Consider the following 13,951-nt stretch of genomic DNA (forward strand, 5'->3'; position numbering starts at 1 on the left):
TTGGAAGCTAAACGGATTTGGTACTCAAACATCAATATTAATGAGTATTAATATTTAAAGGTTGTAAATGCTAGCTGAATACAAAATGGAAAGGCTTTGGCACATATAATCATGGAAAAGATGTGACCCTCACTGAGCATGTCCCCTGTGGCTGCAACTGTTGGCCCCTCCAGCAAGATTTCTATTAAGCTTAGAAGCTATTTACAATGTCTTATGCTAGGCTCTCCGAGCAAGAATGGACCATGGCCATTCTTGCCTCCGGGGTAGGGTTATAAAAGAACCTGCCATCACATCTGTGTGGCTTGTGTATGAGTGGGTCGGATGGCTTGAGATGTCCACCTTCATGTCACAAAGGTGAGTCACAACAGAAACCATGCTCCGTGTGTGACCTTCGGCTTAGTCCTCTTCCAAACCCACACACAGGTAGGACGTTCAGGTAGGGAGAGCCAGTTCTGAGGCATATGATGTCGATAGAGCCCCTGGGATAGACCAGTTTAGATACAGGTTCGGATGACTCCTGTGACCTTGAGCTCCCCTCTAGCTGGTCTTCTGGCTTCCCTCTTCCCCTGCCTCTGTACCAGTGTAGCCACTGCCTGCCACCCCATAGCGCAGCAGCCACCTCCCCATCTTCCCATCAGCTTTCCCTGCTGACATCATCAGTGTGGATTCAGACTTCAGCTTCTGGCATTTGACTGAGCGCTGTGTTCCTTCCCCCAGCACGTGGCCTCTGTGTCCTCATGTTCTCCCGGTGGTTCTCTCCTGTCACTGACCCCTGCTGCTGTCTTCTCCTAAGGGTCTGCTTCTTCCAGTCAGGGTGGGAGTTTCTGGTGTAATGGTTGCTTTTCTGATTGATGTAACCAAATAGTTGATGAGCAATAGCTTGAAGCAAGAAGAGTTTATACTGATTCACAGTGGGAGAGGACACAGCCCGGCAAGGCAGGAGAGCAGGAGGCAGCTGATAAATTACATAACACAGTCAGGAAGTAGAGAGACTCATCGTCCATCTTGGCTTTTCTTTCTTCCCTCTTTCTGGGTGCTTCCACCCATTCCTGCAGTTTCAGCCAGTACCATAATGGCTCACACATCACTCTAGAACAGCAGTCTCCTCGAAACTGCCAACCTCGTCTTTAATGTCTTCCAGGGGTCTCCACCTGGATGTTCCTCAGCCACCTTGCCACCAGCCTATCCCAAACAGGCTGCTTTCCTTGTTCCTCCCCTCCAAAGTCATTCCATTTGCAGTCCAACGAATGGGCTCACTGTGCACAGCTAGGTGTGCAAATGAACTTGGGTCATATCGATGGCTCACGCGACTCCATCCACACAAGTTCTGACAACTATATTCCCATCTACTATGTATCAAATCCATCCCATCTCTCAGCCAGCTTGCAAAGCCCTCATAAAAAGAGCTTAGCTCAGTCTGGTATTGAGTAAGGTTAGCTCTCACCATTATGCTGCCGCCACCTTAGCTTAGAACTTCTCATTTCTCTTAGCTTTTTTTGGTTTCATCTTTTTCTCCTGTCCACTTGTTTCTTGCCTCAGTAGCATACTGGAGATATCCCAGATCTTTCTACTCTTCACTAATCCGCTCAACACTTAAACGAACTCATAGGACATTTGGCACTTTCTTTCTAAACATTGTGACTTTGAACTAATTTTAGGCTCTGAGTCACAAAGGTTGTACAAGGCGTTTCCACGTGCTCACCTAAGTTCCTGCTGGATTCACAGCTGGCCCAGCCATCACTCCAATACCAACATTAAAAGAATAACTTTCAAATGCTATTGAACCAAATTACGGTATTCCTTTCAACACACTACTTTCAACATTTATTTTTCATTTTATGTATGAGTGCTTTGCCTTTGTGTATGAATGAATGCCACATGCATGCCTGGTGCCTGGGGATGCCAGGAGAGAGCACTGGATCCCTTGAGCTGAAGTTAGGATAGTTGTGAGCCACCATATAGGTCTGGGAACGGAACCCAGATCCTCTGCACGAGCAACAAGTGCTCTTAACTGCTAAGCCATTGCTTCAGCCCCCATGATGTGTTGCTTTGTAACATGATGCTCAGTTTCAGCATCACAGCTTAAACACTGCTCTAGCTGCCACGTCTCCTTGTTCTTGAGTCCACAGTGGTTTCCCATCTTTCCTTGTCTTTCACAGGGTTGTGCTTCTAAAGAATACTGATAGGTGGACCCTTAGTGCAGGTGACCGCTAGTGCAGATGACCTCTAGTGCAGACGGCCCCAAGTATAGGCAGCCCCTCGTACAGGTCACCCCTAGTGCAGGTGACCCCTAGTACAGGTGACCAGTACAGGCCACCGCAAGTGCGGGTCTCCCCAAGTGCAGATGTAGTACAGGTGACCACTAGTGAGGGTGGCCCCAGTGTGGTTGAACCCCAGTGCAGATGACTCGTAGTGCAAGTGACCCCTAGTGCAGGTGAACCCAAGTACACTGCAAGCATAGTCCATGGAAACTGGCTTTATCCACTGAAAGGGCACAGATGATCAGATTTAAGAACAAAACAAAATGTTACAAGCAAACAAAATTCCCGGACACTGTAGGATATTGTAACACCAGCATTTGGGGTGGGAGGTAGAACCAAGAAGATCAAGAGTTGAAGGTCATCTTCAGCTACATAGTAAGTTCAAGGTCCTCCTGGGTTCCTAAGACCTTGTCTCAAAATGACCACCTCAACAAAAGGAAGTTACTGATTTCTGTCTACAGTAGAATTCAGTTTCTAAGTAAATGAAGACACAAAAGTTGAAAGAAAAAGCATGGAAATGATGGTATATCAGACACGAATTAAAAGAATATGGAGGTATTTATTTCATGTCATACAAAGTAGCCTTTAAGGAAAAAGCATTTCCAGAATCACTATATATTGATGAGCAATTAAAAATGACTAGAAAAATTGAACTTTTAAACTTATACATACTTATGCATATTCATCACTAAAAATTAAAAATGATAGTCATTATTCCAAAGGACACAACTTTAATACTAGCATCCAGAATTTTGCAACAAGAAATTCTTGAGTTCACTGCCACCCTGGGCTATACAGTGAGACCTTGTCTTTAAAAAGAAGAGGATGTCAGGTGTCCTAGGTAGGCTTTCTATTGTTATGAAGAGACACCATGACCATGGCAACTCTCTAAAAGAAAACATTTAATTGGAGCTGGCTTACAGTTTCAAAGGTTTAGTTCATTATCATGATGGCCAGATATGGTGGCATGCAGGCAGACATGGTGCTGGAGAGGTAGCTGAGAGGTCTACATCTTGATCTGCAGGCAGCAGAAGCAACTGTGTCCCATACTGGACATAGCTTGAGCATATGAGACCTCAAAGCCAACAAAGCCACACCTTGTTATAGTGCCACTCCTAATGGGCTAAGCATTCACGCATGAGTCTGTGAGGACCATATCTATTCAAACCACCATAATGGGCATGATAGCACATGCCTTTAATCTCAGGCCAGCATTTGGGAGGCAGAGGCAAGGCAGATCTCTGAGTTCAAGGCTAGCGTGGTTTATAGAGACAGTTCCAAATTAGCCCAGGACTAAAGAGAAACTGTTCAAAACAAAACAAAACAAAAAAAGAGGAGACAAAAGAACTTAATAAATCCTCCATACTACAGGTAGATTTTCTTAAAAAAAAAAAATCAGTAGCATATTCAGAGGGCTGGAGAGATGGCTTATCAGTTAAGAGCACTTGCTGCTGCAGAGGACCTGAGTTCATGTCCCAGTGTGTCACACATATCCGCCAACTCACAACTGCCAGTAACTCCAACGTCAGGGGATCCAATATTTTCTTCTGAGCAGGCGCACACATGCATGTGCACACACATGCACACACACACACAAATAATAAAAGCATTCAGAAAAGTTTAAAGGGCTGGGTATGTGCAGCTCAGTGGAAGAATGCTTGCATGCATGCACAAGACCTTGGGTTCAATCCATAGTACTGCCAAACACACACACACACACACACACACACACGTACACACACAGCACATAAAATAAGATAGTATAGTTCACTACCTTTGTTCTTTTTAACAGTATGTGGAACTCTGCAAAATTTGGTTGTGTCCATAAAGCAAGTAATTTTCTATCCAATTATTTTTTAAATTTAATAGATGTTTGAAGACAAAAGTAGTTTTGAATAGTTGGCTAGGTGGGGAATCAGTAATACTGGAAAGGGAGTTTTACGGGCTCTGATTCTTTGAGGATGTGATGAGTGTTGCAACTGTGTGAGTTAAAGCATAAGGATCATTCCATTGTTCTGGGAATTGAGTTTATTCTGCCCTGTCTTCACACTTCCTGAGTGCATTGAATGCCATTCCATTGTTGTATAAAGCCCATCTCTGCAATAACATCTTAATATTCTAACTAAAAGCAAGGAAATGGTCACAAAGTAATATACCTGAAAACAAATTCCAAACCACATCCTATTTATTTCAAAATCATATTAATACTTTCTAAAAATTAACCAATTATGGGCAATTTGCAGAAGTATGGAAATATGTGAGAAATGGCATCCCAGGAAAATAACACTTCACCAATAGATTTGTAAAGACCCAGCTAATATTACCCTAAGAATAGAAGAAAATTCGAAGTCTAGAAAAAGAAAATATCCTTAATTCCTTGGCATTGTGGAGGAAATTATTATATGACTGTAGAAATTATTGAATGGGGAGGAGGCTCTGCTGGTAAAGCCCTGGCTGCACAAGCATTGAGGACCTGAGTTCGGATCCCAGCACCCACGTGAAAAGCCAGCTATGGCAGCATGTGTATGTCATCAGACCTGGGGTGTGGAGGAAGGAGGGTCGTCTGGGGCTCACTGGCAGGCTAGGCAAATCAGTGAGCTCTAGATTTACCGAGAGAGACCCTGTTTCAAAAACCGATGAAGAGCAATTGAGGAAGATGCCTCTAGCTTACACACACATATGCTCACACACACAAACACACACATACACCATAGAAGGAAGGGAAGAAGGGAAGAGAAGGAAGATCTTACTGAGGTAAAGTAATGAAGGAAGTAATGAGGGAATTTGGAAGGACAACCAGAGACAAGAACAAGTCATGTGAGACAGGGACTTTTATTCTTGTCAGAAACCATCAGTTTCCTGGACACACAGAATGTTTGTTGCAAACAGAGAAAACAGACGGGCCCTGGCTAGATACCTACTAATGCTGGTCAAATGCGCAGTAAGCTCTATGTGGCACATAGGAATTTTTTCAAAAGAATGACTTGGACCTAGGAAGATACTCAGGATATAAGTTTGTGCAGGAAAAGGTGTGCTTTTCTGCATGTGTGTATATATACACTGTAATCTCGTTTTTAAATTTTATTTAGATTTTTTTAAATTTGTATGTGTGAGTATGTGCATGAACACATACACTCCTGCTGACAATGGGTTAGAGTCTCTTCTCTCCAACCTTCACATGGGTTCCGGAGACCAAACTCGGTCATCGGGCTTCCCTTGTCAGGTGGCAAGTTCCTTTACCCACTGAGCCACTCTGCCAGCCTTCACGGATATAGTTCCTGTTTCCCACCTATGGCTTTCAAAGCAAGATCAAAGCCAGGTATGATGGCACATGCCTTTAAACCCAGCACTTGGGAGGCAGAGGCAGGCCACTTTCAGTGATCTTAAGGCAAGCTTGGTCTACTTAGTGAGTGCTAGGTCAGCCAGAGCTACAGAGTGTGAAACCCTGTCTTGGGAAATAGAGAAAGAAAAGAGAAGATACTCAGAAATGGAAATGCTTAATGCTAGACAGCAGAAGATTGTAAATATGAAAATCCATACAGCGGACTGGCATATCCGTGGCTTTCACACCCTTGTCCTCCCTCCCTGCCAGCCCTCTGCTGAGACCAGTGATCTAGCCCGGCAGCTTTTCCCCAGGTCAAGATGGGGCTTCAAACCTAATCATCACAGTGTTTCGTGCAGCCCTTCCCAATGCCTGCAATTGCAATGTATGAAAAAAAAATAGCTTGCTTCTAAGGACAGTTCCAGTGTCAGCAAGAAACAATGGGGCACGGTGTGTGTGTGTGTGTGTGTGTGTGTGTGTGTGTGTGTGTGTGTGTGTGTGTGTGTGTGTGAACGTTCCCTTTCTTTAATAGGAGAGGATCCAAAATGAGAATTTAGCTTTAAGATGGAAAAGGTAGACTAACACCATCACTCATTTGCAGAAAGTGCTGGCGGCCAAGTCTGATGACCCGAGTTTGATCCCTGAGATCGATGGGGTCAAAGGGAAGAACTGACTTCAGCAAATTGCTCTCTGAGCTTCACACAAACTAACACACACACACACACACGGTATATAAGGTTTGCTGTATGCTTGATAAATCCTTGCCCTTCAGAAGTGAGGGATGCTTTGAATCAACTAGGAAGAGCGGAGAGATCCATTTGAGGAGGCTGCGCATAGAACAGCCTGCAGTCATCTTGCCATGGTGCTGACAATAATTCATGAATCTTCAGAAACCACACAGACTCTCCAGTGAACAGTCTCACACCAAGGAGCATATAACATCTGTAAGCTAGAGTTACAAAAAAATAAATAAATAAGCACTCATCAGAGCACTGATGGAAAGTTGAAATATTTATATGGCATTCCTTGAAAATGCAGAGAAAGGCAATTTTAGACACATTCTGAGCCATGCATTCTGTCAGTCCTGAATGTGCAGGGGAGCATGGATTTAGATGAATCTAGAAGCGGGCACTGTAATTCCCATCATGGAGGCTACCATTGTTTTGTCCTTTGTGACAGATTAAAATATGAATTTAGATTAGTAAAATGATGAAGCTGTCTCCTGTGTCAAGACACATGAGATGCATTAATATCGAAGCACACTACAGTGTGAACACCATCCAGAAAGAGAAAAGTCTCCACCCACTATTACTGGGTGCATTCTTTTTATTTTGTTTTATTTTATTTTATTTTATGAGACAGGGCTTCTCTGTGTAACAGCCCTGACTGTCTTGGAACTCACTCCGTAGGGCAGCTGGCCTTGAACTCACAGAGATCCGCAGCCTCTACCTGGGATTAAAGGTGTGCACCACCATGCCTGGCTACTGGGTGCTTTCTTCTTCATGTTTGTATCCAATCCTCTGCAGGTGCTCCTGTGCGTATTATTAGAACATGGACCTAGAAGTCCCATGAGGGGCTTGTCTGGCAGGATTTATAGGAGCCATCAGTTTTTAGACACAGTCTGATTTTAGGGATGTAAAAAATGTGAAGAAAAAAATGTGTGCCTCAGAATTGACACTGTCTGTGGCAAGGGTGGGGGTTGGGAAAGTGTAAGAGATGCTTCCATCAGACCAATGTGGTTGGACGTGACACCCATACAAGAGTAGACAGGATGTCTAGAAAAGGGCATGGCTGCCCAATTAGGACACTGTGGAAAGGAAGAGTGGGAAACCCAGAATTCAGGAAGCACATTCAAAGGTGGCCGGTTAAATCCCCACTTCTGTGGTCCTGGAGGCCCATGGCACAATCAAAGGGCTGGTGCTGTCATTAGACAAGGAATAGTGTCACTCTTCTGGAAGGTCCCTCATATCCAAAAGCTTCATGTCTGCAGATTCAACATGCTACTATCTAGACTCAACTGGAGAAAGAGTCTCAATGAGGGATTGGCTACACTCTACACTGGCTGGGCCTGTGGGCATGTCTGTGGAGAAATATATTAATGAAGCTCATTGGTGTGGGAATCCCAGCCCAGTGTGGGCAGCACCAATCCCTACGTGGGGAGTTCTGAACTATGAGTCAGGAAGTGGAGCTGAGCACAAGCGAGTGAGTGAGCATGCATGCATCCCTCTCTCTGTATGATGTCTCATGACCAAGTATCTCGGGCTCCTGTGACTTCCCCACAGTGATGGAATGGAGCCGAGTGGGCATGCATGCATCCATCTCTCTGAATGATGTCATGTGACTTCCCCACAGTGATGGAATGGAGCCTGGAACTATGAACCAAGATAAATGTTCTCTGTGGAGTTGCTTTTTGTGGGGTATTTTATCATAGCAACAAAAATGGCAGTAGAACAAACTGAAAATTGAAATATTTGAGCAAAAATTGCATCTGTGCTAAAAATGCCCATGCTCTTCTTGTCATAATTCTATAAACGATATAGAGTAACAGCATGTAATGATCTTTATGTTGTGTGAGGCATTTGAATAATCCAGACATGATTGAAGCATACGAGAGGATTGCATAGACTCTAGGCAAACATACCACCACATTTTCACAGGACACTCGACATCTTGATTTGACTGATTATCTGGGGGGATCCCCAGGCAATCCTAGGGTAGGTATTTGGTGATTGGGTGTGTGTTGTCATAAAAGTGAACGAATAAAGGAATAGGCATGAGTTAGATTTTCTGTGACTCAAGATAATAGCTCCTTTTTTTTTTTCGTCACCCCAGAGAAGCTGGAGAGTGAGAAGCTCAATGTGGCAGAGGTTACCCAGTCAGAGATCGCCCAGAAGCAAAAGCTGCAGACTGTTCTGGAGAAGATCAATGAAACACTAAAGCTTCCTCCCAGGAGCATCAAGTGGAACGTAGACTGTGAGTTCTGCAAACGACGAGGGCTGGTAATGACCCAGTCCCCGTGTGTCCCCACTGTCCCTAAGCTGTGAGTCCTGCAGACGAGGAGGGCTGGGAATGACCCGGTCCCCGTGTGTCCCCACTGTCCCTAAGCTGTGAGTCCTGCAGACGAGGGCTGGGGGATGACCCGGTCCCCATGTGTCCGCACCATTCCTAAGCTGTGAGGCCTGGCATGCAAATTCTTTTCTCTTTGAGAATCATCTTTCTGAGAATCACCTTTCATGGGAAAGATAGCCTATTGTGCAAACCCTTGGAGGAAAAATATTAAAATGTTCATATCAGTGTCCCTTTGTCTGGAAGGTGTTTTGTGTCAGCCTTGTCTGAGGTCAGCCTGGAAAGGAAATGACGCATGTGTGTGCCACTTCTGAGACCCACACAGCCTGCTGAGGGCGCTGCTGTCTCTGCATGTGGAGACGTTGGCGAGCTGAGGCCACAGGTCCACACAGCTGAGGCCAAGCTTCAGTTCCGTCCCAAACCCCACCCCCTGTCACTTCCACTCTACTTCTCAGACGGAGCAAAGATACTGCTGAGGTCCAAAGCCCTGGAAAAGGGTTTGTTTTGGTGTCTGGTTTATTAGAGTGTGGGGTGGTGCAGGGGAGAGAGATATGGGGGCGGGCTCATGCCATGGTACAGATCTGGAAGTCAGGAGACACCTTCCTGAGTTACTTCTCCCCTTCCCCTTCACATGGATTCATTTGCTTAACTGCTTCTATTCAACATGGTTTCTCCACTTAGTTCAGGACCCCTGACTAGGGAATGATGCCTCCTACAGTGGGTGGGGTCTCGCAGCTACATAGTCACTACAGTGAGGGGGGATTTCTTTCTTTCTTTTTTCCTGTTTGAAAAAAATATGTTTTTAATTCTCCTTAGCGGTGGATCCATTTTGAGTCCTATAAATGGGATGGGTAAGCTCTGCCACATTGACTTCACTTCAGTTAAGACAGTCCACACAAACACAGGCCAGCCCAGGGCTGCTGTGAGCCGCCGTGTCGGTTCTGAAGATTGAACACAGGTACTTTGGAAGAGTAACTAGTGCTCTTAACCTCTGAGCCGTCTCTCCAGTCCCTAGGCTGCTCATTCTTTTGCTGCCTCAAGAGTGTGAAACTCAGATTCAGCAGTAAGTCACTGGGTCACCTGATCCTAGCAGTGACCGCCTGTCCCCAGTCAGGAAGTTGAACGGCTTTTCTCTTTGTAAAGAAAGAAAGCTTTCTACAGTGCAAATAAAAAGAGTTACATGCTGTTTGGACCTAAGTATTAGGAACTTTGTTTTATTGCATCCCGTTTATAAGCCTTAAAATGGATCCACCCCCTCGGAGAGTTTTTAAATATTTTTTTTTCAAACTTGGAAAAGAAAAAGAAATCCCCTTCCCCCACTGTAGTGACCTCACAGCTGCCAATGGCCACCTCCTCTCCTCATTTCAACACTGGAGCCAAAACTCACAGGACCTCCTTCAGCGTAATTATGCCGTTGCTGGCATAGAACAACATGATAAGCTGGGAACAGGGCATTCTCTGCTTAGCCAGAGTCACTTGAGGGTAGACGACAGGACCTGGCTTCGGGCCCCAGAAGCTACCCTGCTAAGGAGCCCTATTTCCCTGTGCCCCTGAGAAACTGAACAGTGTTCAGAAAAAGACACATGGGGCTGGGAAGACGGCTCACTGGGTAAAGTGCTTGACTTACAAGCCCCAGCACCCACCTAAAAAAATAAATAAATAAAAATAAAAAAATTAAAGAGCCCAGAGTAGTGCCACTTGCCTGTAATTTCAGCCCTAATGAAAAAGAAACAGGAGGAGCTCTGGGGTTTGCTGGCTGGCCCATCTAGGTGAACAAGTGATACTGGCCTCTGACCTCACACATAGACACACAACATATACACATATAACACACACACATACGTGCACACGCGCACATACACACACACACACAGGTTGGTTGCTAATATCAAATGGCTTTAGTTGGATGTCTTTGCTGTCTGTCTGTTTACTTCTTGTGGATTACTCTTCCTGGCTAGATCTCCAGAATGGAGATGGATTAGTGGGTCAGAAGGGATAATTATCCTCTTGGCTGCTCCCTGCGATGCCTCAGGGCATCAAGAAGAGCTGGGGCTTGTTTACAAGAAGAAGCAGTGTGTTCTAGCAGGAACAGAGCAGGCACAGCTCACAGGGAGAAGTCTCTCCTTTCTCTCTTCTAATCAGCCCTGGCTGTGCATTTGGGGACACTGTGTCGCCTTTATGCTCAGGACAAGGGTGGCAGGGACAGGCTGCTGAGTTGCCAGGGTCTTTGATCTAAGACTTTAGGGATTTCTTTCTTTTCTGTTCCCAAACAGAATTTTTTATTATTGAAAGTTTAAAGAATGCCAGTATAAATAAACATACTTAAATATTAATGTCTATTTTAATACTTGCAATGCTCGCTCACCCACTTCAAGTAATTCTTTTATCACCCTCATTTCATGGATGGGGAAATCAAGACACAGAAGACACTATGAACATTACCATCCCAGGGTCAGGGATTCTAGCTTCTTCACTATCCGTTTCCCCAGAATCAGGAAGCGTGGCTGGCACACTTGATGCCCCCTGATGTTTGCTGAGGAGCACCGCTGTCCTGTACAGAGTGTTGAAAAATGGAGGCAGGAATCTGTGCCAGAGAAGCCAGCTGCCGAGCCAGGCTGTACTGAGCCTGTACACGCAGCCTCCATAAGCTGCCTACCCAGAGATGGGCTGTGAAATTGTTGAAAGTTATAGCTGCAAGGTGTGCGTGCATGTTTGTGTGCATGCATGTGTGTGTGTAATAAAGGGTGTATAGAACATGCTTTTCATTTATTCATGCACGAATATGCAACTATGCATTTATAGATAGTAATCTCCCTGTATCCACAGGGGGTGTCTTTCACCACTCCGGGGGATGTCTGCACCATGGGTAGGTCCAGACATTACATGTGCACAGACACATGAATGGAATAGCTTTTCCCTGTCCTTTTATCTTAAGTTAGCATACAAGTTACTGGGTTACACTGCCGTTTTCACACCTCTATGTCACCGTACTTTGTTCTAATCCACCCTCGTTTCTCACTGCTCTCGCGCCTTCTTGCCCCTTTCTTGCTGATCTCATTCCTCACCCCAAATAGCACCTGATTCAGTTTTCATGTCACGTGTATCTCGTTCCCTCTTTTTCCTCTGTCCTTTAAGATCTCTTTTTCCTCCTCTTCCTTCCCCCTCTTCCTCCTTCTTTTCTCCACCTCACACACGGGCACATACACAAATGTCATAACTTTATTTTTCTTTGAGGCTGAGTTTAAATGTACCCTTGTCTGCATATCGTGTACCCATTCATCTGTTGATGGACATCTAGGCAGTGCAGCAATAAACGTGGATGTGCAAGTATCCCTGTGGCATGTTGACTTAGAGGTTTTTTTAGATACACCGGGAGTGATCTAGCTAGTGTATATGCTAGTTCTATGTTTAGTTTTTTTCAAGAACTGCCGTGCTGATTCGTATAGTAGCCCACCAGTGTGAATGAGGGCTCCTCGCACCATGTGTCCCCACTGGGATTTGTTGTTGCTTATTCTCCTGATGGTGGTCATTCTGGCTGGGGTGAGATGAAATCTCACAGTACTTTTAATGTGCATTGTCCTGATAGCTAAGGATATTGAACACCATTTCAGATATATATATTCAGAATGTATATATTCACTTGAGAAATGTCTATTCAGTACATTTGCCCATTTAGTGATTGGATGATTTAGGGGGTAGCATGATGTTTAAATTTTCTTAAAGTTCTTTACAGAAGCTACATATTGTAGATAGTAACTGGTAAGGATTTTCTCTCATTCTGTAGACTGTTTCCTCGCTCTAGTAGATTATTTCCTCTGCTGTGTAGAGGTTTTTAATTTCCTACAGCCCCATTTCCTGAGCCCCTAGGTTCATTGACAGACGACCTTGTCTACGCCTGTACGGCAGCCTTTTATTTAGCTTTGTTCTAGCAGCTTCCACTTTTCGGGTCTCACGTTAAGATCTTTGATCCATTTTAAGTGGATTGATACTCAAGGTGAGAGATGCAGATCTTGTTTCGTTCTTTTCCATGTAGATATCTTGTTCTCCCAGCACCATTTGTTTTTATTTATTTATTTATTAAAGATTTCTGCCTCCTCCCCACCACCGCCTCCCATTTCCCTTCCCCTCCCCCAACGAAGTCCCCCTCCCTCGTCAGCCCAAAGAGCAATCAGAGTTCCCTGCCCTGTGGGAAGTCCAAGGACCACCCACCTCCTTCCAGGTCTAGTAAGGTGAGCATCCAAACTGCCTAGACTCCCACAAAGCCAGTACGTGCAGTAGGATCAAAAACCCATTGCCATTGTTCTTGAGATCTCAGTAGTCCTCATTGTCCGCTATGTTCAGCGAGTCCGGTTTTATCCCAGGCTTTTTCAGACCCAGCCCAGCTGGCCTTGGTGAGTTCCCAATAGAATATCCCCATTGTTTCAGTGTGTGGGTGCGCCCCTCATGGTCCTGAGTTCCTTGCTCGTGCTCTCTCTCCTTCTGCTCCTGATTTGGACCTTGAGATTTCTGTCTGGTGCTCCAATGTGGGTCTCTGTCTCTGTTTCCTTTCATCGCCTGATGAAGGTTAATATTCGGGAGGATGCCTATATGTTTTTCTTTTGGGTTCTTCTTCTTATTTAGCTTCTCTAAGATCACTAATTATAGGCTCAATGTCCTTTGTTTATGGCTAGAAACCAAATATGAGTGAGTACATCCCATGTTCCTCTTTTTGGGTCTGGCTTACCTCACTCAGGATAGTGTTTTCCATTTCCATCCATTTGCATGCAAAATTCAAGAAGTCCTTGTTTTTTACTGCTGAGTAGTACTCTAATGTGTATATATTTCATACTTTCTTCATCCATTCTTCCATTGAAGGGCATCTAGGTTGTTTCCAGGTTCTGGCTATTACAAACAATGCTGCCATGAACATAGTTGAGCATATACTTTTGTTGTATGATAGGGCATCTCTTGGGTATGTTCCCAAGAGTGATATTGCTGCGTCCAGGGGTAGGTTGATCCCGAATTTCCTGAGAAACCGCCACACTGCTTTCCAAAGTGGTTGCACAAGTTTGCATTCCCACCAGCAATGGATGAGTGTACCCCTTTCTCCACAACCTCTCCAACAAAGGCTATCATTGGTGTTTTTGATTTTAGCCATTCTGACAGGTGTAAGATGGTATCTCAAAGTTGTCTTGATTTGCATTTCCCTGATCGCTAAGGAAGTTGAACATGACCTTAAGTGTCTTTTGGCCATGTGAACTTATTCTGTTGAGAATTCTCTGTTCAGCTCAGTGCCCCATTTTATAATTGGGTTGATTAGCCT

General features: G+C 44.7%; 1 protein-coding gene across 1 annotated transcript in view; it reads left to right on the forward strand.

Moving 5' to 3' along the window:
* The window catches only part of Parva (parvin alpha), a 154,222-nt gene that overhangs the window by 111,127 nt on the left and 29,144 nt on the right, over nt 1-13,951 (forward strand). The window contains exon 5 of the mRNA XM_075971916.1: nt 8,416-8,556. Coding sequence (XP_075828031.1) covers nt 8,416-8,556 — 141 coding nt within the window. The remainder of the gene's footprint in view (nt 1-8,415; nt 8,557-13,951) is intronic.

Source organism: Microtus pennsylvanicus, chromosome 5 (genome assembly GCF_037038515.1).
Source record: "Microtus pennsylvanicus isolate mMicPen1 chromosome 5, mMicPen1.hap1, whole genome shotgun sequence".
Taxonomy (NCBI): Eukaryota; Metazoa; Chordata; class Mammalia; order Rodentia; family Cricetidae; genus Microtus; species Microtus pennsylvanicus.